Below are 26,763 nucleotides of genomic sequence, written 5' to 3' on the forward strand. Positions count from 1 at the left end.
CAACAAACTGATACTGAAGTAGACAAGCCTCTTAGACATTCGCGCTCTGAGGGCCTCAGGACTTCCTACGTATCTTACATGTGCAGCCAGGTGATGGGGGGAGCTCCTGCCAGTGAGCGATCACTGAGAAAGATGCTAGAGTCAATATAGCACAGAAAGAATTCCTGGAGAAACACAATGATGGGGTGATTTCTCATTCAAAGAGACATCACTGTGGTAACAGGGTCAATTCCAGAAGCATACAGAGAAACCACACACTTTGTGAAGTAAACTCAGGTTTATTTCTGTTTACACAAAGTTCCAAATGCATTTTAAAAAGGCAGTATTATCCTCTACCACTTCCACGACCTCATCATTATCAGAATTCAGAAGCCACTAAATTTTATTTTAATTTTTGCTCCTACAGATGTATTAAGCATAAGTTTAGGCCAAGTTCTACAGTAGCTTTTTAAAAAAAATTTTTTTTTTCTTTTTACTACAGCACCTACAGCATATGGAAGTTTTCCGGCTGGGGCCGAATCAGAAGTACAGCTGGGGGTTTATACCACAGCCACAGCAACAACATATCTGAGCTGTCTGCAACATCACGTCTGAGCTGCATCTGTGAACTATGCTGCAGCTTTTATCAATACCAGATCCTTAACCAACTGAGTGAGGCCAGGGATGGAACCTCCATCCTCACAGAGACAATGTCCAGTTTTTAACTTGCTGAGCCACAATGGGAACTCCAAGACAGTTTTTAACAGGATTTGTCTCCTAATTAACATAACCTCTCTGTCCATGGAAAACTATATTCTAAAATTCTAGAGTAATTTTACTACCTAAAATCTGTGAAGACAGATCTCAAGCTGGGAGACAAATAGAAAAATGATTTTACTAGGAGTTCCTACTGTGGCTCAGCAGGTAATGAATCTGACTAGTATCCATTAGGTTTCGGGTTCAATCCCTGGCCCTGCTCAGTGGGTTAAAGATATGATGTTGCCTGAGCTGTGGTGTAGGTTGCAGAGGTGGCTAGGATCTGGCATTGCTGTGGCTGTGGTATAAGCTGGCAGCTGTAGCTCAGATTCGACCCCTGGCCTGGGAAACACCACATGATGTGGGAGGGGCCCTTAAAAAAAAAAAAAAAAGAAAAATGATTTACCAGTATTTTCAGTTTTTTTATATGTGTGTGTGTGTACATACACTTCCCTCCTCAAATTCCAAGCCTATTAAATATTTCACAACCCTTCTCTAAAGCATCTGTAGCCTTCAGAGTCACATGAAGGGGAAAAAAAATCTGTGTGTATTTGTAATAAATAGATAATGGATCTATCTATCAAGATAGGATTGTAAAAGATATTGAACCTTTTTTTAATTTTATTTATTCATCACTTTAATTACTCAATGAATTTCATTACATTTACAGTTGTACAGTGATCATCACAACCCCATTTTATAGAATTTCCTTCCCCAAATCCCAGCCTGTCCCCCACCCCCAACCCTGTCTCATTTGGAAACCGTAAGCTTTTCAAAGTCTGTGAGTCAGTATCTGTTCTGCAAAGAAGTTCATTGCATCCTTTTTTTATATTTTGCACATGTAAGTGACAGCATTTGATGTTGGTGTCTCACCCGTCTGACTGACTTCACTGAGCATAATTTCTAGGTGCATCCGTGTTGCTGCAAATGTCGTTACTTTTCTTTCCTTTTAATGGCGGAATAACATTCCTTGTGTATATATACCACATATTCCTTATCCACTCTTCTGTGGATGGATATTTAGGTTGTTTCCATGTCTTGGCTATTGTATATAGTGCTGCAATGAACACTGGAGTACGTGTGTCTTTTCGAGTCATGGTTTTTTTCTGGATGGTGCCCTGGAGTGGGATTGCTGGATCAAATTCTATGCTTAGTTTTGTCAGGAATCGCCATACTGTTTTCCACAGTGGTTGCACAAATTTACACTCCCAACAGTGTAACAGGGTTCTCTTTTCTCCACATCCCCTCCAGCACTTATTGTTTGTAGCCTTTTTTTTTTTTGTCTTTTTGCCATTTCTCGGGCCGCTCCAGTGGCATATGGAGGTTCCCAGGCTAGGGGTCAAATTGGAGCCGTAGCCACTGGCCTACGCCAGAGTCACAGCAACACAGGATCCGAGCCGTGTCTGCAACCTACACCACAGCTCACGGCAACGCCAGATCCTTAACCCACTGAGCAAGGGCAGGGATTGAACCCGCAACCTCATGGTTCTTAGTCAGATTCGTTAACCACTGTGCCATGACGGGAACTCCTGTTTGTAGAGTTTTTGATGATGGCCATTCTGGCCCATGCAAGGTGGTACCTCATAGTGGTTTTGATGTGTATTTATTTAATAATAGGTGATGTTGAACAACTTTTCATGTGTTTTTGGCAATCTGTCTTCTTTGGAGAACTGACTGTTTAGATCTTCTACCCATTTTTTGATGGGGTTATTTGTTTTTTTGGTATGGAGCTGCAGGAGGTGTTTATAAATTTTGGAGATTAATCCCTTGTCATTTGCAAAGATTTTCTCCCATTCTGTGGGTTGTCTTTTTGTTTGGTTTGGGGTTTCCTTTGCTGTGCGGGAACTTTTAAATTTAATTAGGTCCCATTTGTTTATTTTTGTTTTTATTGTCACTACTCTAGGAGGTGCATCTGAGAAGATATTGCTGTGGTTTATGTTGGAGAATGTTTGGCCTATGTTTTCCTCTGAGAGCTTTATAGTATCTGGTCTTATATTTAGGTCTTTAATCCATTTGGAGTTCATTTTTGTGTATAGTGTTAGGAAGTATTCTAATTTCATTCTTTTACATGTGGCCATCCAGTTTTCCCAGCATCACTTATTGAAGGGGCTGTCTTTTCTCCACTGTATATTTGTGCCTCCTTTGTCATAGATGAGTTGGCTGTAGGTGCGTGGGTTTAATTCTGGGCTTTCTATCCTGTTCCACTGATCTATATTTCTGTCTTTGTGCCAGTACCATACAGTTTTGATGACTATAGCTTTGAAGTATAGTCTGAAGTAAGGGTGCCTGATTCCTCCAGCTCCATTTTTCTTTTTTAGGAAGTCTGTGGCTCTTCTGGGTCTTTTGTGCTTCCAAACAAACTTTAAAATATTTTGTTCGAGTTCTGTGAAAAATGTCCTTGGTATTTTGATAGGGATTGCGTTGAATCTATAGATTGCCTTGGGTAGTAGAGTCATTTTGACAATATTGATTCTTCCAATCCAAGAGCATGGTATGTCTTTCCATCTGTTTTTGTCGTTTTTGATTTCTTTCATCAGCATCTTATAGTTTTCAGAGTAGAGATCTTTTGTTGCTTTTAGGTAGCTTTATTCCTAAGTATTTTATTCTTTTTGATGGGATGGTAAGTGGGATTATTTCCCTAATTTCTCTTTCCAATCTTTTGTTGTTAGTATATAGAAAAGCAGTATCCTGTGACTTTGCCAAAATCAATTATGAGCTCTAACTTTTTTCTGGTAGAGTCTTTAGGATTCTCTAAGTATAGTACCATATCATATGCAAATAGTGATAGTTTTACTTCTTCCTCCAATTTGGATTGCTTTTATTTCTTTTACTTCTCTGATTGCAGTGGCTAGGACTTCCAGAACTATGTTGAAGAGTAGTGGCGAGAGTGGAAATCCTTGTCTTGTTCCTGGCCTTAGTGGGAACTCTCAGCTTTTCACCATTGAGAATGATGTCAGCTCTGGATTTGTCATATATGGCCTTCATTATGTTGAGGTAGGGTCCCTCTATGCCCACTTTCTGAAAAGTTTTTTATCAGAAATAGGTGTTGGATTTTGTCAAAGGCTTTTTCTGCATCTATTGAGAGGATCATATTTTGTGTGTGTGTGTGTGTGTGTGTCTTTTTGCCTTTTCTAGGGCCACACCTGCGGCATATGGAGGTTTCCAGGCTAGGGGTCTAATTGGAGCTGTAGCCATCAGCCTACGCCAGAGCCACAGCAACGCTGGGATCTGAGCCATGTATGTGACCTATACCACAGCTCACAGCAATGCTGGATCCTTAACCCACTGAGCGAGGCCGGGGGTTGAATCCACAACCTCATGGTTCCTAGTCTGATTTGTTAACCTTTGAGCCATGACGGGAACTCCCCAGGATCATATGGTTTTTATTCTTCAGTTTGTTAATGTGGTGTATCACAATGATTTATTTGAAGATATTGAAGAATCCTTGCATCCCTGGGATAAATCCCACTTGATCATTTTGTGCAACCCTTTTTATGTATTGTTGAATTACGTTTGCTAGTATTTTGTTGAGGATTTTTGCATCGATGTTCGTCAGTGAAACTGGCCTGTAATTTTCTTTTTTTATGGTATCTCTGTGTGGTTTTGTTATCAGGGTGATGGTGGCCTCACAGAATGAGTTTGGGAGTGTTCCTGCCTCAGTGAGTTTCTGGAATAGTTTCAAAAAGATAGGTGTTAGCTCTTCTCTAAATGTTAGACTGAACTCACTTGAGAAGCCATCTGGTTGATACTGGACTTTGGTTTGTTGGAAGTTTTTAAATCACACTTTCAATTTCAGTACTTGTGATTGGTCTGTTCATCTTTTCTATTTCATCTTGGTTTAGTCATGGAAGATGATACTTTTCTAAGAATTTGTCCATTTCTTCTAGGTTTTCCATTTTATTGGCATATAGTGGCATGTAGTAGTCTCTTATGATCCTTTGTATTTCTGTGATGTCCGTTGTTACCTCTCCCTTTTCATTTCTAATTTTATTGATTTGAGTCTTCTTTTTTTCTTGTTAAGTCTGGCTAAGGGTTTCTCAATTTTGTTGATCTTTTCAAAGAACCAACTTTTAGTTTCATTGATCTTTTCTATGCTTTTCTTCATTTCTATTTCATTGATTTCTGCTCTGATCTTTATGATTTCATCTGCTAACTTTCGGTCTTATCTGTTCTATCTCCAGCTGCTTTAGATGCAATGTTAGGTTGTTTATTTGAGCTTTTTCTTGTTTCCTGAGGTTGGCTTGTATTGCCATAAACTTCCCTCTTAGAACTGCTTTTTCTGCTTCCCATAGGTTTGAGAGTGTTGTATCTTTGTCCTCATTTCCTTCTAGGTATTTTTTAATTTCCTCTTTGATTTCTTCATTGATCCATTGGTTGTTTAGTCTGCATGTGTTTGCATTTTTTGCACTTTTTTTTGTTGTTGTTGATTTCCAGTCATATAGCATTGTGGTCAAAAAAGATGCTTGATAGGATTTCAGTTTTCTTAAAGTTATGGAGGCTTGATTTTTCGCACAGAATCTAATCAATCCTAGAAAATGTTCCGTGTGCACTTGAGAAGAATGTGTATTCTCCTGCTTTTGAATGGAATGTCCTATAAATATGTATTAAGTCCAACTGGTCTAATGCTTCATTTAGGGCCTGTGTTTCCTTGTTGATTTTCTGTCTGGATGATCTGACCATTGCTATAAGTGGGGTGTTAAAGTCTTCCGCTATTATTGTCTTACTGTCAATTTTTCCTTTTAAGGTTGGTAGCAGTTGCCTTATCTAATGAGGTGATCCTATGTAGGGTGCATATATAATTGTTATATCTGCTTCTTGGATTGATCCTTTGATCATTAGGTAATGTCCTTCCTTGTCACCAAAATATTCATTTTAAGGTCTATTTTGTCTGATAAGAGTATTGCTACTCAGCTTTCTTTTGATTCCCGTTTATGTGGAATATTTTCTTCCATCTTCACTCTTTCAATTTGTATGTGTCCCTAGAAGTGAAATGGGTCTCTTGAAGACAGCATACATATGGGTCTTGTTTTTGTGCCCATTCAGCCAGTCCACGTCTTTTGGTTGGGTCATTTAGTCCATTTACACTTAAGGTAATTATGGATATGTATGTTCTTATTGCCATTTTATTAACTGTTCTGGATTTGTTTTTGTTGCTCTTGTTCTTTTCTTTCCTTCTTCTCTTGTTCTCTCCTCTTCTGGTTTGATGACTGTCTTTAGTTAATTTTCTTATTTGTGTATCAACTGTAGATGTTTGGTTTGCAGTTACCCTGAAGTTTTGATATAGGACTCGATATAAATACGAGATTGTTTTAAGTTGTTGGTCTCTTAACTGAAAGTGCATCTCCCATGTCCTGTATTTGTAGGCTCCTCTTCTGACAATTTCTGATATTGGTAGTATAATTGTTCGTGGATAATTTCCTATCTTTACTGCCTTTATTGGAGAGACTTGTCATTTGTGGTATCTTTGTTTCTGGCTGCGGCCTTTTCTTTTCTGCCTAGAAGAGTTCCTTTAGTACTTGTTGTAAAGCTGGTTTAGTGGTGCTGAATTCTCTTAGCTCGCGCCTATTTGTAAAACTTTTGATTTGTCCTTCAAATCCAAATGAGAGCCTTGCTGGGTAAAGTAATCTTGGTTGTAGGTTTTTTCCTTTCATCACATTAAGTAAATCATGCCACTCTCTTCTGGCCTGCAGAGTTTCTGCTGAAAAATCTGCCAATAACCTTATCGGGGTTCCCTTGTATATTATTTCTTTTTCCTAGCTGCTTTCAAGATTTTCTCTTGGTCTTTAATTTTGGTCAGTTTGATTAATATGTGTCTTGGGGAGTTCCTCCTTGGGCTTATTTTATATGGTATTTGTTGCACCTCCTGGATTGGAGTGAGTGGTGCCCTTCCCATGTTAGGGAAGTTTTTGGCTATTATCTCTTCGAATATTTTTTCTGTCCCTTTCTCTCTCTTCTCCTTCTGGAACCCCTATAATACAGATGTTGGTGCATTTAACATTGTCCGAGAGTTCTCTGAGACTCTCTTCATTTCAATTGTTTTTCTCCTTTCTGTTCCACATCAGTGATTTCCACTAATCTGTCCTCCACCTCACTTATTCGTTCTTCTGCCTCCTGTATTCTGCTGTTAGCTGCTTCTAACGAATATTTTATTTCAGTTATTGTATTTTGCATCTCTTCTTGCTTAAGTTTTAAATCTTGTATTTCTTTGCTCAATGTTTGCTCTAAATTAACAGTCTTTGCTTCCACTTTATTTCAAATGTCTTGCATCATCTTCAGCATCATCAGTCTAAAGTCTTTTCCTTGGAGGCTGATAGTCTCCAGATCACTTAGCTGTTTTTCTAGGATTTTTCTTTCTCCCTTATCTCAGTTATAGTTCTCTATGTTTTCATTTTTATTTTTATAGGTTTTTGGTACAATCTCCTTTTTGCAGAGAGTAGAGTTGTGGGCTCTTTTACTTCTGTTGTCTGCCCCCACCCCTTGTGGCTGAAGTTGGTACAGGGGCTTGCTGTAGGCTTCCTGATGGGAGGGACTGGTGCCTGCCCACTGGTAGGTGGAGCTTTGTCTCTGGTTGAGATTAGAGGCAGCTGTGTGCCTGGGGGGCGGGTCTTTAGGCAGCCTGTTTGCTGATGGATGGGGTTGTGATCCCACATGGATTATTGTTTGGCATGGGGCTTCTCAGTGCTGACAGGTGGGGCCAGATTTTCCCAAAATGGCCACCTCTAGAGAAACATACACTGATAAATATTCCCAAAAGCTTTGCCTTCAATGTCCTTCCCCCACAATGAGCCACAGTCATACGCTGTTTTCCCAGGGAACTCTCAAAGAATTGCAGTCAGGTCCAGCCCAAATTCCTTTGGAGCCTCAGATTTGCCCTGGGGCCCAGTGCACATGAAAGCCTGTGTGTGCCTTTCAAGAATGTGGTCTTTGTTTGCCCCAGTCCCAGGGAGCTCCTGTGCAGAAGCCCCAGTGGCCTTCAATGCCAGATGTTCCAGGGGCTCTTTCTCCCAATACCAGATCCCCAGGTGTGGGCACTTGATGTGGGGCTCAGAACTCTCACTCCTGTAGGTGAGTCTCTGTGATACAGTTACTTTCCAGTCTGTGGGCTTCCCACCGGGGAGGTACCAGGTTGCTTATATCACATAATCGCCCCTTCAATCGCTTGATGTGGCCTCCTCTTTGTCTTCAGAAGTAGGATATTTTTGAAAGTTTCCAGTCCATTTGGTTGAAGGCTGTTCAGCATTTGGTTCTAATTTTGATGTCTTTAGGAGAGAAGTTGGGCTTCAGTCCTTCTGTTCCGCCATCTTAATCCTGTCTCTCCATTTTTTTTTTCTCCATTGTTTTTTAACAATACCCTAACAAAACACATTTAAACATAGCTCTGTGCATATACATAGCTACTTAATGGGTATATATGTATTTTGCAGAAATAGAATCATATTCCTGGTAGCAATTTTTTAATCTGGTATGTTTTTGAGATCTTGAACAGCTATAAAATCCTCCACAATTTCACCATTAAATCTACCTTGTGATTTCAAATTAATGGATCATCCTATTTTTCTTTATGTGTGATGGTTAACTGCTCTCCCCACCTTTCTCTTCCAGAATTTCAATGTAGAAAGATTAACAAACTTAAATGAAATACGAGAGGTGCAATGTCTTTCAAGTCAGAGAAGGTGAAGTAATTGGCTCGATTGAGGAGAATAAAATCCCACCAGTTGCTTGAATGCAAAGTGAGTGTGTAAAGAATGAGTGCTGACATGCCCTCAGGAACCAGAATCACTAGCAGGAAATTGTCAGGCCTCCAAATCCACCCACAGACTTCAGAGCTATGCCTAGAAGCGTGACACTAAATGCCAAATGCACCAGATCAAAATAAGAATGTGAACAGTCACATGGATTTGCATTTTTTTAAAAAACATGTTTGTAAGAAGTAAGCCACACTTGGGAGTTCCCATTGTGGCGCAGAGGAAATGAATCCAATTAGGAACCATGAGGTTGTGGGCTCGATCCCTGGCCTTGCTCAGTGGGTTAAGGATCCAGTGTTGCCATGAGCAGAGGTGTATGCTGGCAGCTACAGCTCCAATTAAACCCCTAGCCTGGGAATCTCCATATGCCATGAGTGCAGCCCTAAAAAGCAAAAAGAAAAAAAAAAGCAAGCCACACTTCTCTGAAATAACGAGATCGCTAAACATTTAGTAACATTTTTTATTTATTACTACTACTACTACTACTATTATTACTATTAGTCTTTATAGGGCTGCACCTGCAGCATATGAAGGTTCCCAGGATGGGTTCAAATAGGAGCTGTAGCAATGCAGGAGGATCCGAGCCATGTCTGTGACCTATACCACAGCTCACGGCAATGCCAGATCCTTAACACACTGAGCGAGGCCAGGGATTGAACCCACGTCCTCATGGATACTAGTCAGATTTATTTTTGCTGAGCCACAATGGGAACTCCTAGAACCTTTTTATTAAGTGCTTCTTTTTAAAAGCAAAAACCTGAGCTAGGTCCTCTGGGAAAACAGAACCCAGTCTACAGTTCACAAGTCTAGAGCTTCAGCCATCACAGAATCAATTTACAAAACTAGGGTGAATACACTAAATAATCTGTATCAAAATATACAAACCACAGAAAGGTCTACTCAATATTCTGAAATAACTTTTATGAGAAAAAGAATGCATATATGTATAAGTAAAAAATTTTTTAAGAAGTCAAAGTCCTTTTCATGAAAAGGTAAGGAAATTCAAAAACTCATGTAAAGGGAAACACACATTTAACAGAAAATTTTCTAAAAATAAACCTTTGCATATAAACACTGAGCAAAAGACCCAGGTTCTGTTATCTGCATTCATGCTGCAGCATCAAAATGACATGATTGTCAAAAAACAGTTAACATCACCTCCCAACTACATAATTTACCTTTATAAACACTTACAAAACTTAATGGCTTTTTATTGGTATGATCTCATTTATCTCTCAGTTAATAGTGAAAAAACTACTATTGTCTCCACTTAGTAGATGTTCCCTAAGACCTGAGGAATAAAGTGAATATTGCAGGGTAATTAAGGTAAATAATTCATTGGGTCACTTTGTAGAATTTGAACCCATAATTATATTTTCTAGATTAGTGCTTTGCTAAGGACAAGATAATGTCTCTGGTTACACTGGGTTCTAGGAATAAAGCTAAAATGAAAACATAAGGCATCATCTTAGTTTTCATCACCATCAATACACACATTTTCATTTACAGGTGTACCCAGGTCATCAATGGTCTCCTGGGAGGTAAACAAAGTCAGTGAAACTCATAAGCTCCCCTTAATTACTGCAGTGCTACCAATGTACACACACTTATACTAACAAGTTAATTACATTTAATAAATTACCTCTTCTAAGGCATTCCACAGTTCCTCATCCGTATGCTCATGAAAGGGATCCAGATTTTTCCTCATTGTCCCAGTGAATAAAACAGGTTCCTAAATACCCCAAAATTGTGAATGTTATTAAATTAACTACACTTTTTATCATGCTAGACTGATTATAGAACAGAATTAAAATACAGAAAACCAAAATTTACCATAATCATTAAAAACAAGGCTGCAAATGCTTGTTTACAAAACAGTATCTCAATTTTCCATTGTACAAAGTATGCTCTAAAATATCTTGCAGACAACTGAACACTAAAAAAGGAAAGTGCTGAATTGTGTCATCTTAAGAAAAAAGCTAAAGAAGAGAAAAGAACAGCCCATGTCCTGGTGCTAAAAGCAGGACTCCTTTAAATGGCAAACTAAAGTTACCTGCAGAGTGGGACTGAGCTCTTCCCAACTGGGACTCCAGGTTGCTGTTCACAGGACTCTCCAGTGCTGCCTGGATCTGGACGTAGGTGCTTCCCCAATTTGATGATATATGAATCTCTATCTTTTACTGTTATGCCTTAACCAGCGTCTTAACTGTAGTCTTTTGTTAATTTGATAAACCCTCTAATTCTTGTTAAACTAAGCAAGGAGTGGTTATTTTGCCAGCAAATCCTATGATCCTTGACACCTAAAGTATGGCATTCAACAAAACAACTGCCTAAACAAAAATATAAGGATATAATTATTTGAGGAGGAGTTCCTGTGGTGGCTCGGTGGAAACAAATCTGACCAGTATCCATGAGGATGCTGGTTTTTGATCCCTGTCCTCACTCATTGAGTTAAGGATCTGGTGTTGCTATGAGCTGTGGTATAGGTCAAAGATGTGGCTTGGATCTGACTTTGCTGTGGCTATGGTGTAGGCCAGTGGCTGCAACTCCGATTTGAACCCTAGCCTGGCAATGTCCATATGCTACAGGTGCAGCTCTAAAAATACAAATTATTATTATTATTATTATTATTATTATCATCATCACTATTATTAATCGAGGAACTTTGCATCAGGAAAGCTAGATAAATTGTCCACTCTGGTCTGATACTAGGAAATACCAGTAGCATGATTAGTTGAGGTTTGTGCCTCAAAGCAAAACTGTTGTATTTTTTCACATTGGCCCTGAAGAATGAACCAGGATATTTTCTGCATTGGTTAGCAAGTCTTCTGGGATCTAGAATCTCTCCAGGTGTATAAGTGGGACATCTCCACATGTGCAAAGAGAGTTTCAGATACTGAGGTCTGCGGTACCTCTGTTCATGAGGAGATACCTCTGATCCAGCACCCGCTGACCCCTACATCATCTCAACGGTGCATCAGGAGAATGAGCCTCACAAAACCTCATTATTAACTGCAGGGCCAGGGTGACCTGAAACCCACTGTGATGAGCACCACAAAAAAAAAAAAAAAACCTATTGTTCCTATTCATCAGCTTCCAGAAGAGACACAAGTAAATCACTCTGGAAACACAAGCCTCCTTCTAGGTTTCAAGACAGGATCTTGCACATAAGCTCACATAGGCCATTTACGTTTTCTTCTGGAAAGCTCTAGTAACCTAAACCACAAGAACATGGGCAGCAGAGAAGAGCACAACTGGCTCCTTTCAGTGAAGGGGCAGGACAATGAGATGCATGGAACAAAGGAGACCTGACTCTTCCACGAGGGCCCAGGAGCTTTTGCAAGGAATCACCAGCCTTAAATCCTCCTGCCTGGCCTTGGGCTGGACTGTTGGTTCCTCCTCACTTACAAAAGCCCACGAAGAAAGATGAAGAAGACATTTCCTTCCATAGCCGTGGAGAAGGAGAACACTCAGAGAGCCTCCCGTACCTTCTTCCTCTATTGTCTTAGTTTGAAGTCTGGTGAGAGAGAAATGGATGCAGAAGACACACGCTGTGCCACCAAAAAAAGACACAACTAAGCAAAATCCAAAATTAAAAAGACATTCCTAAATGTAAGACCAGATACTATAAAACTCTTAGAGGAAAACAGAGGTCACTCTCTGATGTAAACTACAGCAATATCTTCTCAGATACACCTCCTAAAGAAAATAAAAACAAAAATAAACAAATGGGACCTAATTAAAAGCTTTTGCACAGCAAAGGAAACCATACACAAACCAAAAAGACAACCTACAGAATGGGAGAAAATAGTTGCATAAGAAGCAACTGACAAGGGATCAATCTCCAAAATATACAACCACCTCCTGCAGTTCAACAGCAAGAAAACAAACAACCTAAAAGAAAAAAAGAAATGGGCAGAAGATCTAACTTGATGTTTCTCCAAAGAACACATATGGATAGCCAAAAAACCCATGAAAAGATGCTCAACATCTCTAATTATTAAAGAAATGCAAATCAAAACTACTCTAAGGTACCATCTTACACCATCCAGAATGCCCATCACCAAAAAGTCTACAAATAATAAATGTTGGAGAGGGTGCGGAGAAAAGGAAATCCTCCTACACTGTTGGTGGGGATGTAAACTGGTGCAACCACTGTGGAAAACAGTATGGCGGTTTCTCAAAAAATTAAATATAGAACTACCATATGATCTTGCAATCCCACTCATGGGCATCTATCCAAAGAAAACCATAATTCAAAAAGACACATGCACCCAGTGTTCACTGCAACACTACTTATAACAGCTAAGACAGGGAAGCAACCTCCATGTCAAGTGACAGAAGAATGGATAAAGAAGATGTGGTATAGGAGTTCCCATCGTGGCGCAGTGGTTAACAAATCCGACTAGGAACCATGAGGTTGGGGGTTCGATCCCTGGCCTTGCTTAGAGGATTAAGGATCTGGCATTGCCCTGAGCTGTGGTATAGGTTGCAGACACGGCTCGGATCCAGCGTTGCTGTGGCTATGGCACAGGCTGGCGGCTACAGATCAAATTCGACCCCTAGACTGGGAACCTCCATATGCTGTGGGAGCGACCCAAGAAATGTCAAAAAAGACAAAAAAAAAAAAAAAAAAAAAGAAGATTTGGTATATAGATACACAATGGACTATTAGCCATAAAAAGCATGAAACAACGCCATCAGCAGCAACATGGATGGACCTAAGATTATCATACTAAGTGAAGTTAGACAGTGAAAGACCAGCATCATCTGATATCACCTATATGTGGAATCTAAAAAGAAAGGACACAAATGAACTTATTTACAGGACAGAAACAGATTCACATACATTGAAAAACATACAGTTGCCAAAGGGGACAGGTGGGGAGCTGTGAGGGTTGGATTGGGGGTTTGGGATTGGCATATGCACACTGACGTATATGGAAGGACTGGCCATTGGGGACCTGCTGTACAGCACAGAGAACTCTACCCAGTGTCCGGTGATAATCTATGTGGGGAAAGAATCTGAGAGAAATGGATATGTGTATACATATGACGGGGTCACTTTGTTGTACAGCAGAAATTATCCCAACCTTGTCAATTAACTACATATAAATAAATTTTTTTTTAAATTATGAAGGGAGCTCTCTTTGCACAAAGCTGTTTAAGCAGCCAACATACCTCCAAAGCACCGAAAATCACTGGTCATATGACATTACAAAAGGAATACTGAACTGAGCTGAAAAATCCTGAGACCCAAATGTAAGGTCCCCTTAAAACTCTCAAATTTAGGAGCAAAGATTAAACAACCATTTAGGCAATGGTAAGAGCTCCCTGTCAGGGAAATCACCATTACCTACTTTACATTTTGGAAAAACTTCTCACTCTCTGGAATGAGCAACTCTGTTTCCACAGGCCAGGCAATGGCGCTTCCTTCAGCTTTTCCACGAGGTTTACACAAACGACGTGAGCAGGCGAGGGGAGGCTGGTGCCCACTATTCCCCCCTCCCCTCTGACTCTCCCCACCTTCCCTCAAGGCTCTAAACCAGGGGCCAGATTCTACTCCGGGGCCCAGATGCGGGACCCTTCAAGGACTCGTGTTTGAGGAGATGTGATGGTTAATGAACCAGCTTTGAGCCCAACTGGGAGAAGAGAGAAGGGTCTCTGTGCTCATAATAAGGACAAGAATGTCTCTTTGCCCATCACAGCTTGTGTGACCTGAACAGTTTCTCCCTCCAGGTTCCTCTCACAGAGCAAGTTCACGTCTTGTAAGGGGTCTAAGGTTTAAAGTGTCCACCAGGTTTTCAACATCTATTCTAGAGAGGCGTTAGTTACCTAAGCTAATCTACACACACAAAAAAAAAAAAAAAAAAAAAAACTTTTTAAATAACATTTTTTAATGTGTTCCTTCCATTCATAGTGAAAAGGCTCACAGTATTAGTAGGTTACTGACAGCCATTTTGCTGGTTCAGGAGAACAGGCCAGGGACCCCATTTAAAGTTCAATCACCTGCTTCATAATCGGGGCCTCTCTCTACTGTCACCTCCCTCACCTTCTTCTCTTCAGGAAACTCCTTGAAGAGGATGAAGCTCTGCAAAGACTGGGGACTAAAGGGAGATTCTTTGCAGAAAGAGGAGTCCCTCCTCCTGAGCCCCTGCCAGACGCCTGCAGCTGCTTCAGGCTGAGCTGTGGTCAGAGCCTTCAGACACGCGGCAGGCCTTAAGGAGGTTCTGCTCATTAGCACCAAACCACTGCTGGTTGTTGTAAAAAGAAAAAAAAAATAAGGTTAAGATTTCCCACAACAATAAGGGCCCTCACTGAAATCTATACTAACAGTCTAAATGGATATATTGGACAATTACAAGTATTTATTTAGCAGTGTTAGATGGAAGAACATAGTTTAATAACTATTTCTCTGTTATGTGCCAAATATGTTTCAAAATCAGTCAAATTTCAATAAAAAGTTGATGGAAAAGAATAACTGATCACAACAGTAACTGACTGAAGCTGTATTTTTCATTAAAGTCAGTAACTTATGAACAATGTCTGTTTTAAAATGTCCATGTGTTTTATGCACAGAGGTCACTTTGGTTTATACTTTCATCACTCGCCCATAAGAAACCATTGTTATCTTCAAATGGTAATAAAAGTACTTACAGACACTGCAAGGGCAGGTAAAGGTCAAACTAAGGATCATTTCCGACAGATATTCAATTACTCACCTCTGAGCAATGAAGTTAATAAACTAATTTAATAAACATCTGCAGATAGAATACGCAGTGTAGACATTTATAGCAGGACACACAACCTTCACATAAATACACACAGTATTTATTGGCCCACACATATTTTTTCTGAAGGAACACAATTAAACTGCATTTACCAAGAGTTAGCTGGCACAGAAAGTCAGGGAAACAAATGCTCTTCTTCAGTGTAAAATATTAAGTGGGACATTAGTTTCCAAACTGTTTTGGAATGTCCCTTGTGGTACTGCAGGTTAAGGATCCAGCATTGCCACAGATGTGGTGCAGGCTGCAACTGCTATGCGGGTTTAATCCCTGGCCTGGGAACTCTGGGTACAGCCCCCCGCACATAAAATTGTTTCCATCATGGTTCAAAATTTATACTTTAAAAATTTTATTCTTTCTATGGATTGGGAGGCTGAGATCAGCATATACACACTGCTATATACTAAGTCGACTGGTAACAAGGACCTACTGTATATCTCGAGGAATCTATTCAGTTCTCTGTGACAGCGTATATGGGGATAGAATCTGGAAAAGAATGGATATATGTGTATATATATATATATATATATATATATATATATATATATATGGCTGATTCACTGTGTGTATATGTATTGCTGATTCACTTTGCTGTACACCTGAAACTAGCACAACATTGTTAAGTCACCTATACGTCAATGAAATTTATTAAAAACAAACCAAAAATAAATTTAATCCTTTTTGCCACATTCAGTAGTAATTTTTTGTACTTTAACTAATATAACACAAGTTCATATTAGCTGTGTGATCCTTTTTGCCACATTCAGTAGTAATTTTTTGTACTTTAACTAATATAACACAAGTTCATATTAGCTGTGTGACCCAAAACTGGCAGCTCTGAATCAGAGCATTTAGTGTAGTAAGTGGATAATCCCTCAACACAGCTGCAAGACTGAGAACTGCAGACTTACTGGCCCTTGTGTCTGCACTGCTGGAAGACAAGACCCTCATTATCTTAAACAGAAACCCTACCCACTCACCTTCAGAGGCTTAAAACCACCTGGGATCAAGGCAAAAACCATACAACTGGTGACAAAGGACGAAGATAAAGTACAACAGTTTGCCCCAATCGTTTCAATCCCAAACCAGAAAACTGCCCTCCACTAAAACACATCCTCAAGAGGACAAGATGGCAGAGGAGTAGGGGGACACGCTTGCCCTCTCCCACAAACACAACAAAAAAAGCACATCTACAGAATAAATGACTCGCACAGAACAGCAACCAATCGCTGGCAGAGGAACCTAAACTCCAATAATGGCAAGAAGTTCGTGACATTACTGGGCAGAACGGGAGAAAAGAGGAGAGTGAGAGAAGGTGAATCCGAGTGGGACGGGCGCTCCCGAAAGGGAACTGTGGAGGAGAAAGGGATACCGCACCCTGAAAAGTCACCTACCGGGGGAAAGATCAAACAAACCGGAGGAATCCCCAGATGCAGAGCAGAGTGTAGCAGTAAGTTGGAGTACGGAAAAGCCGATCAAGAACCCAACGGACCATCTGAACTACGGGCACAGTCACCAAAAATTGAGATGCCTGAGTGGGGGCTGGGCACCGAATCCTCGGCTCTAGAAGTTAGTCCCCGGGAAAGGGATGGCGGGGGACGCCTGGGTGGGGGCTGGGCACTGAGACCTCGCCTCCGAAAGTTAATCCCTGAGAAAGGGCCGGGGACGCCTGGGGGGGGCTGGGCACCGAGACCTCGGCTCCAGAGATTAGTCCCCGGGCTAGGGGGGCGGGGCAGAGCGGAAACTGCTTGGGAGGTCTCTAAACCTTTTGACGGGGCAGAGTCTGCCTGGGAGACTAGAAAACAAAGCTGTCGCAGAGGAAGGGAACAATACTCTAGGGGCTGGGAAGTGGAAAGCAGCATCAGAGGGAACCTGGGAGAAGAGCCTGGTCTGCGCCCGTGCTGGGGAGGGGAGAGAAGAAGGGGTGGGTCCCCATAGAATACCCCCCACGCCACAGCAAGCTTACAGGCCCGCTAGCTAGCAGAAAGCTGTGCTTCCCAGTGCATTCCCTCCCCCACCCCCGCCACCCCCTACGCTCTCGCCGAACCTGGGGCTCCCTGCCATCCAGGAGGGCTGGCCTCAACAATTGCCTGAAGCCTACCACCGCAGGGGCTGTCCCTGCACAGGCCTGCTTGCCCTTTGGAGGGCTACACTTCCGCAGAGCAGCACCAAACACCACCAGCCCCCGAGAAAAGGCCTGCAGCCCAGAAAAGCTAGAACAAGCCTAGCCAGGCCGTGAATAGATCAGCCTAATTCTCCGACGGTTTTTCTGAGACGGGCTGCCCTGGGGAGGAGCCTCTTGGGTCTCCATGGGCCTTGCTACCCGCCCAAGCCCCCAGGGGGTGCTGAGACCTAGTGGACCAGCTGCATAGGACTGCCAGCTCCAGGCAGGACCCCCTGCAGCCCAGAAAAGCTGCAACAAGCCTGGCCGAGTCGGGAAAAGATCTCAGACGGTATTTCTGAGTTGGGCTGCCCTGGGGAGGAGCCTCTTGGGTCTCCAATGGCCCTGCTACCCGCCCAAGCTCCCAGGGGGTGCCCCACTCTCGTGAAATAACTGCTCAGCACCACCAGCCCCCTGGAAGAGCCCCTGCAGCCCAGAAAAGCTGCAACAAGCTCGGCCAGACTGTGAAAAGATCTGCCTACATTCTCAGGCTGTCCTTCTGAGTTGGGCTGCCCTAGGGAAGAGCCTCTTAGGTTCTCAGTGACCCAGATAGCTGCTCCAGCCCCCAGGGGGTGATGCACCCCTGAAGAGCAGCTGCCCAACACCGCCAACCCCCTGCAAGAACCCCACAGCCTAAAAACACCAGAGCAAGCTCTGCATGACCAAGTGAAATCTGCTACCATCATGGGGTGGACCTCCCAGTCCTGTCTGCCCTCAGGAAGTCCTCCTTTGCTTCAAAGAAACACTGTTAGCCCCATCAACACTCCAGAAAAGCCACACTGCCTCAAAAAAGATTGACCAACAACGCCAGCCCTCAGGAAATATGCCACGGCAGTGACAAGGCAAACACTGCCCGATCACGGACAGTACAACTCCCTCAGGAGAAAGAAAACAACAAGCAAGATGAAGAAGCTGAGAAACCACCCCCAGTCAAACCAACAGGAGAACTCACCTAAAACAGTCAACAATGAAACAGATCTCTGCAGTCTGACAGACCTGGACTTCAAAAGAGAAATAGTGAAAATACTGAAGGAATTAAGAGAAGATATGAACAGTAATGCAGATACCCTCAGAAAGGAACTAGAAAATATAAGGAGGAGTCAAGAAAAACTAGAACATTCATTTGCAGAGATGCAAACTGAACTAGGGGCAGTAAAAACCAGAATGAATAATGCAGAAGAACGAATCAGTGATATGGAAGATAGAATAATGGAAATCACTCAATCTGGTCAACAGACAGAAAACCGAATCAAAAAACTGGAAAGCAATATAAGAGACCTATGGGATAATATAAAGCGGGCCAATCTATGCATAATAGGAATTCCAGAAGGAGTAGAAAAAGATAAGGGAATGGAAAATATATTTGAAGAAATTATTGCTGGAAACTTCCCAAATCTAAAGGATACTGGATTCAAGATACAAGAAGCACAGAGGGCCCCAAACAAACTGAACCCAAACAGACCCACACCAAGACACATCATAATAAAAATGGCAAAAGTTAGTGATAAAGAGAAGATCCTAAAGGCAGCAAGAGAAAAACAGAATGTTACCTACAAGGGAACCCCCATAAGAATATCAGCTGATTTCTCTACAGAAACACTACAGGCCAGGAGGGAATGGCAAGAGATATTTAAAGTGCTCAAAGGAAAAAATATGCAACCTAGAATACTCTATCCAGCAAGAATATCATTTAAAATAGAAGGGGAAATAAAAATTTTTCCCAACAAACAAAAACTTAAAGAATACAGCAACACAAAACCCAGGTTAAAGGAAATATTGAAAGGGCTTCTCTAAACCAAAAAGAAAGGAAGGAAAGGGAAGAGAAAAGAAAAGAAAAAAAAAAAAAAGAAGAAGAAGAAGAGGAAGAACTAGGACTGAGGAAACCGCAATCAGAGAGCAGTCACTCAAATAAGCCAGCATACAGATTTAATCATGAACATGCTTCAAACAAAATAAAATTAAAAAGAAAAAAATAAAAAAGAGTCATCAAAACCATAAAATGTGGGCAAGGGATGTTAGGAGGTAAATAACCCTTTTTGTTTGTATGTATGTCTGTCTCTCTTCTTAATTTTAATATAGTAATGAAGTGTTTGAACTTACAGGACCATCAGGCTAAAACACACAATTATGGGAAGGGGTTAGCATACTTAAAAAACAGGGCAACCACAAGCCAAAACCAATTATTGCATTTGAAAAAAATGAAAAAAAAATACACTCAAGCAGATAATAACAGGAGACCATCCAACCAAAAAAAAAAAAAAAGAAAGAAAGAAAGGAAGAATGGAGAACCATAGAATCAACTGGAACACGAGGTTCCAATGGCAATAAATAATCATCTATCAATTATCACCTTAAATGTCAATGGACTGAATGCCCCGATCAAAAGACACAGAATGGCTGAGTGGATAAAAAGGCAAAAACCTTCAATATGCTGCCTACAAGAAACTCACCTTAGGACAAAAGATACATATAGATTGAAAGTGAAAGGGTGGGGAAAAGTATTTCACACCAATAGACATGACAGAAAAGCAGGAGTCGCAACGCTCATATCAGACAAAATAGACTTTAAAACAAAAGACATAAAGAAAGACAAAGAAGGACACTATTTAATGATTAAGGGATCCATCCAAGGAGAGGATGTTACTATCATCAACATATATGCTCCAAACATAGGAGCACCCAGATACATACAACAAATATTAACAGACATAAAGGGAGATATGGATGAGAATACAATCATAGTAGGAGACCTAAATACCCCCCTCACATCAATGGACAGATCCTCTAGACAGAAAACCAATAAAGCAACAGAGATCCTAAAGGAAACAATAGAAAAGTTAGACTTAATTCATATCTTCAGGACACTACATCCAAAAAAATCAGAATACACATTCTTCTCAAATGCTCATGGAACATTCTCAAGAATCGACCACATGTTGGGACACAAAGAGAATCTCAATAAATTTAGGAGCGTAGAAATTATCTCAAGTATCTTCTCTGACCACAATGCCATGAAATTAGAAATCAACCATGGGAAAAGCAAAGAGAAAAAACCTACTCCATGGAGACTAAACAACATGCTACTAAAAAACCAATGGGTCAATGAGGAAATCAAGAAGGAAATTAAAAACTACCTTGAAACAAATGATAATGAAGACACAACCTCTCAAAATCTATGGGATGCTGCGAAAGCAGTGCTCAGAGGGACATTTATAGCAATACAGGCCTTTCTCACAAAAGAAGAAAGATCCCAAATTGACAACTTAACCCTCCACCTAAACAAATTAGAAAAAGAACAAAGAAGTCCTAAAGTCAGCAGAAGGAAGGAAATTATAAAGATCAAAGAAGAAATCAATAAAATAGAGATTCAAAAAACAATAGAGAAAATTCATAAAACCAAGAGCTGGTTCTTTGAAAAGGTGAACAAAATTGATAAACCCCTGGCCAGATTCACTAAAAAGAGGAGAGAAAGAACCCAAATAACCAAAATTATAAATGAAAAAGGAGAAATCACAACGGATACAGCAGAAATACAAAAAACCATAAGAAAATACTATGAACAACTATACGGCAACAAGTTTGACAATCTGGAAGAAATGGACAATTTTCTAGAATCTTACAGCCTGCCAAAACTGAATCAAGCAGAAACAGACCAACTGAACAGACCGATCACTAGAAATGAAATTGAAGAGGTCATAAAATCACTCCCTACAAATAAAAGTCCAGGACCAGATGGCTTCACAGGTGAATTCTATCAAACATATAAAGAGGAATTGGTGCCCATCCTCCTTAAACTCTTTCAAAAGGTTGAAGAAGAAGGAATACTCCCAAAGACATTCTATGAGGCCACCATCACCCTCATTCCAAAACCAGGCAGAGATACCACCAAAAAAGAAAACTATCGGCCAATATCATTGATGAATATAGATGCAAAAATTCTCAACAAAATCTTAGCCAACCGAAACCAACAACATACCAAAAAAATTATACACCATGACCAGGTTGGGTTCATCCCAGGTTCACAAGGATGGTTCAACATACGCAAATCAATCAGCATCATACACCACATTAACAAAAAAAAAAAGTCAAAAATCATAAATCATCTCAGTAGATGCAGAAAAAGCATTTGACAAAGTTCAACATCCATTCATGATCAAGACCCTCGCCAAAGTGGGTATAGAGGGAACATTCCTGAATATAATCAAAGCCATGTATGAGAAACCCACAGCAAATATAATCCTCAATGGGGAAAAACTGAAAGCCTTCTCACTCAAATCTGGAACAAGACAGGGATGCCCACTCTCACCACTGCTCTTCAACATCGTTTTGGAAGTCTTAGCCACAGCAATTAGACAAACAAAAGAAATAAAAGGCATCCATATAGGAAGAGAAGAGATAAAACTGTCACTGTATGCAGATGACATGATTCTATACCTAGAAAACCCTAAGGACTCAACCCCAAAACTCCTTGAACTGATTAATAAATTCAGCAAAGTGGCAGGATATAAGATTAACGTTCAGACGTCAGTTGCATTTCTGTATATCAGCAATGAAATATTAGAAAAGGAATACAAAAATACGATACCTTTTAAAATTGTACCTCACAAAATCAAATGCCTCGGAATACACCTGACCAAAGAGGTAAAGGACCTATATGCCGAGAACTATAAAACTTTAATCAAAGAAATCAAAGAAGATGTAAAGAAATGGAAAGATATTCCATGTTCCTGGATTGGAAAAATCAATATTGTGAAAATGGCCATCCTACCCAAAGCAATCTACAGATTCAATGCAATCCCTATCAAATTACCCAGGACATTTTTCACAGAACTAGAACAAACAATCCAAACATTTATATGGAACCACAAAAGACCCAGAATCGCCAAAGCAGTCCTGAGAAACAAAAACCAAGCAGGAGGCATAACTCTCCCAGACTTCAAGAAATACTACAAAGCCACAGTCCTCAAAACAGTGTGGTACTGGTATCAAAACAGACAGACAGACCAATGGAGCAGAATAGAGAACCCGGAAATAAACCCTGACACCTATGGTCAATTAATCTTTGACAAGGGAGGCAAGAACATAAAATGGGAAAAAGAAAGTCTATTCAGCAAGCATTGCTGGGAAACCTGGACAGCTGCATGCAAAGCAATGAAACCAGAACACACCCTCACACCATGCACAAAAATAAACTCAAAATGGCTGAAAGACTTAAATATACGACAGGACACCATCAAACTCCTAGAAGAAAACGTAGGCAAAACACTCTCTGACATCAATGTCATGAATATTTTCTCAGGTCAGTCTCCCAAAGCAATAGAAATTAGAGCAAAAATAAACCCATGAGGCCTAATCAAACTGAAAAGCTTTGGCACAGCAAAGGAAACCAAAAATAAAACAAAAAGACAACTTTCAGAATGGGAGAAAACAGTTTCAAATGATGCAACTGACAAGGGCTTAATCTCTAGAATATATAAGCAACTTATACAACCCAACAGCAAAAAAGCCAATCAATCAATGGAAAAATGGGCAAAAGACCTGAATAGATATTTCTCCAAAGAAGATATATAGATGGCCAACAAACATGAGAAAATGCTCAACATCGCTGATTATAAGAGAAATGCAAATCAAAACTACCATGAGATACCACCTCACACCAGTCAGAATGGCCATCATTAATAAATCCACAAAGAACAAGTGCTGGAGGGGCTGTGGAGAAAAGGGAACCCTCCGGCACTGCTGGTGGGAATGTAAACTGGTACAGCCACTATGGAGAACAGTTTGGAGATAACCTTAGAAATCTATCCATAGAACTTCCATATGACCCCGCAATCCCACTCTTGGGCATCTATCCGGACAAAGCTCTACTTAAAAGAGACACTTGCACCTGCATGTCATTGCAGCACTATTCACAATAGCCAGGACATGGAAACAATCCAAATGTCCATCGACAGAGGATTGGATTCGGAAGATGTGGTCTATATACACAATGGAATTCTACTCAGCCATAAAAAAGGATGACATAATGCCATTTGTAGCAACATGGATGGAACTAGAGAATCTCATACTGAGTGAAATGAGCCAGAAAGACAAAGACAAATACCATATGATATTACTTATAACTGGAATCTAATATCCAGCACAAATGAACATCTCCTCAGAAAAGAAAATCATGGACTTGGAGAAGAGACTTGTGGCTGTCTGATGGGAGGGGGAGGGAGTGGGAGGGATCGGGAGCTTGGGCTTATCAGACACAACCTAGAATAGATTTACAAGGAGATCCCGCTGAATAGCATTGAGAACTATGTCTAGATACTCATGTTGCAACAGAAGAAAGGGTGGGGGAAAAACTGTAATTGCAATGTATACATGTAAGGATAACCTGACCCCCTTGCTGTACAGTGGAAAAAGAAAAAAAAAGAAAAAGAAAAAAGAAAAAAAAAAAGAATGAAGGAGCACTATTCACAATAGGCAAGACATGGAAACAACCTAAATGTCCATAGACAGATGAATGGATTAAGAAGATGTGATACATATACACAATGGAATACTAGTCAGCCATTAAAAAGAACAAAATAATGTATTTTGCAGCAACATGGATGGAACTAGATACTCTCATACTAAATGAAGTCAGAAAGAGTAAGACAAATGCCATATGATATCACTTATATGTGGAATCTAAAATATGATGCAAATCAACATGTCTGCAACATAGAAACAGACTCATGGACATAGAGAATAGACTTGTGTTTGCAAAGAGGGAGAGGGGAAGGAGAGAGATGGACTGATTTTGGCGTTAGTAGATGCAAACTATTGCACTTGGAGTGAATAAGCAATGAGATCCTGCTATATAGCACAGGGAACTATATCTAATCACTTGTTATGGAACATGATGGAGGGTAATGTGAGAAAAAGAATGTGTATATATGTGTAACTGGGTCACTTTGCTATACAGTAGAAATTGGAAGACCGTTTTAAATCAACTATAAAAAAAAGAATGGAGGGAAAAAAAAATACATCCTCAAGAGTAGCTGCTGCTGCTGTTTTCTCAGAGCTACCTTCTGATTTCTAATCTGAGGACCTGACTTAAGCGGCAGCCAGTGCCCCTATTTCGAGACTGAGGGAATCACTGGAAGTCACTGTACATCTTGGCTTCTTCCTCCTCTTTTTTTTTTTTTTAAAGCCTGTAGCTTCTGAATCAATGATTGAATTTAATTCTCATAAAATCCTCTTTCAGCAGCTCCAACAAGCAGTTCTATGGGATTTTATAAAGATTTCAGTGTCAGATAAAAAGCACTGCCTGTATTAGGCTCGAATCCAGTTGTCTTTCTTTACCAGTAACAGTACACCCACCTCCTCTTTCTTTGAGTTTTGTTATTAATAAGGAAAAATGGGAAAGAAAACCAGGTAGTCAGGGAGGAGTCTTAAAGAGACAGCTCTGGTTCAGTTTCTTCAAACTACTGAAGAAAATGCAGGAATGGAAATACCAAAAGGGCAGTGTGGGCTGTTTAAAAAATACTCGGCTTTTGCTTTGATTTTTTTTAAAAAAGCCTCAAATATAAAAAATGAATCTGTTTAATCATGATAAAGATGACAGACACTGTTCAGTGCCAAACTCTGAGTTACAATCATACATACTAAATTTACATGGGATCCCTCTTCAATTGACAATACTTTCTTTGTCGGAGGAATTCCCATCTTGGCACAATGGAAACGAATCAGACTAGGAACCATGAAGTTGCGGGTTCAACCCTTGGCCTTGCTCAGTGGGTAAGGATCTGGCATTACCATAAGCTGTGGTGTAGGTCACAGACACAGCTCGGATCCCGCGTTGCTGTGGCTGTGGTGTAGGCTGGCAGCTACAGCTCCGATTAGACCCCTAGCCTGGGAACCTCCATATGTGGTAGGTGTGGCCCTAAAAGGTCAAAAGACAAAAAAAAAGAAAAAATTTTCTTTGTGCCAAAAGGATAAAGATCCCTGGATGTAAAGAATCATCCAGAGAAGTTCTAAAATCTATTTTCCAGATTCTTTCAGAGAAGCAAGTTCTTCCCTTAATATCATCGCAATGGCTGTTCTTTCCGGGGAACACACTTCAGTCTGTAGCACAAAGGACACATACACTGTGGCTGCCCATTGTGGATGGAAAGTATTTAGGAACTGCTTTCAGTTTTTGCTTTTTCCTGAAATTCTGAATACAAATGGAGAAGCACTGTCTATGCCTCCATAACTGTTTTTGAAAGGTCCCCCCAGGACTCCAGGACTGACAGTCCAAGTCCCCACTCCCCTGCCTCTGGTTCCTACGAAGGTCCTTGGTAAGACCACATCTCCCCCAGTTCTGATATGCTCATGGTGGGGTCAGCAGTGACAGGGATGAGCCTGGGATGGACAGAGTACCTGGAAGCTCCCTGCTGCTCCCAGGATTACAGGGAGCAAGGAGTCAGGGACGTTGATGTGGGCCCACTCACCTAAGCAGGAAACTCAAAGAAACAGCTCTGGGCCCCCTCTGCAGAGTCTGCTCTCAGCTTCTAGGTTCCCTCCCTCAGGATGTTCAGGTGCCAGCAACACTGCTTCCCACTCATGTGGGGGAAGAAGGGTGTAAGCTTTCTGCACTTGAATAGGTAACTTCAAGGAATCAAACCAATGGATTTTCTCAACCTCCAAAGCCAGCTCTGCACTGTGAAGAAAAATGGTCCTTGGCTGGAGAGGGTAAGATTTTGAATATCTTCTCCTGACACTCATTAGCCCATGGCATGTAAGTGAATAAATGTTTCTAAACTGATATTATCCTTCAAAGTAGGGACACAACACTAGGAGAAATATCTGCCAGCTCTACTCTGTATATATTTACTATTTTATGGTTTGGGGAATCCTTTTCAATGGGCAGTAGGAAAAAATATTTGATGAGAGTATCATTCAGTTCAACAAACATTTTTTTTTTTAAAAAAAGGACTGTTCTAAGCTCTGATTCTACAGCTTATTAGCTAGTAGACTTGCCGTAAGTTATTAATCTTCCCAAGCCTCAGTTCCCTCACTGGAAGATGAGGCTAATCTTGCAGGGCTGCTGGGAGAATATAGAACAACAATAAAGCTCCTGTCATGAGGCTCACATGGACCAGGACCAGGTCAACAAGGGGACAGGGAGGGACTGTGTTTGTCAAACTGCAGGAGCAGCCAATGGATCAGGAAATAAATGTGCCACATGACCATCATTTTGTCTCTAATATGAACTAGAACTGCTATGATAGGAATTATCAGAGCACAGAGCAAGAGTAACATTATTTTGTGAAGTTTTTGTTCCTGTGTCTGTGCCGCACACTCACATAAAATCACGATA

The 26,763-nt window shown here is 40.7% G+C and overlaps 1 protein-coding gene across 2 annotated transcripts in view; it reads right to left on the reverse strand.

The window, feature by feature from the left end:
• Nucleotides 1-26,763, reverse strand: part of LOC100518860 (multidrug resistance-associated protein 4-like) — a 168,193-nt gene that overhangs the window by 18,780 nt on the left and 122,650 nt on the right. For both annotated transcript variants that reach the window (XM_021082087.1, XM_021082086.1), the window contains one exon: nucleotides 10,123-10,212. In XM_021082087.1, coding sequence (XP_020937746.1) covers nucleotides 10,123-10,212 — 90 coding nt within the window. The remainder of the gene's footprint in view (nucleotides 1-10,122; nucleotides 10,213-26,763) is intronic.

The sequence above is a fragment of the Sus scrofa genome, unplaced genomic scaffold (genome assembly GCF_000003025.6).
Source record: "Sus scrofa isolate TJ Tabasco breed Duroc unplaced genomic scaffold, Sscrofa11.1 Contig490, whole genome shotgun sequence".
In the NCBI taxonomy this organism is placed as follows: domain Eukaryota; kingdom Metazoa; phylum Chordata; class Mammalia; order Artiodactyla; family Suidae; genus Sus; species Sus scrofa.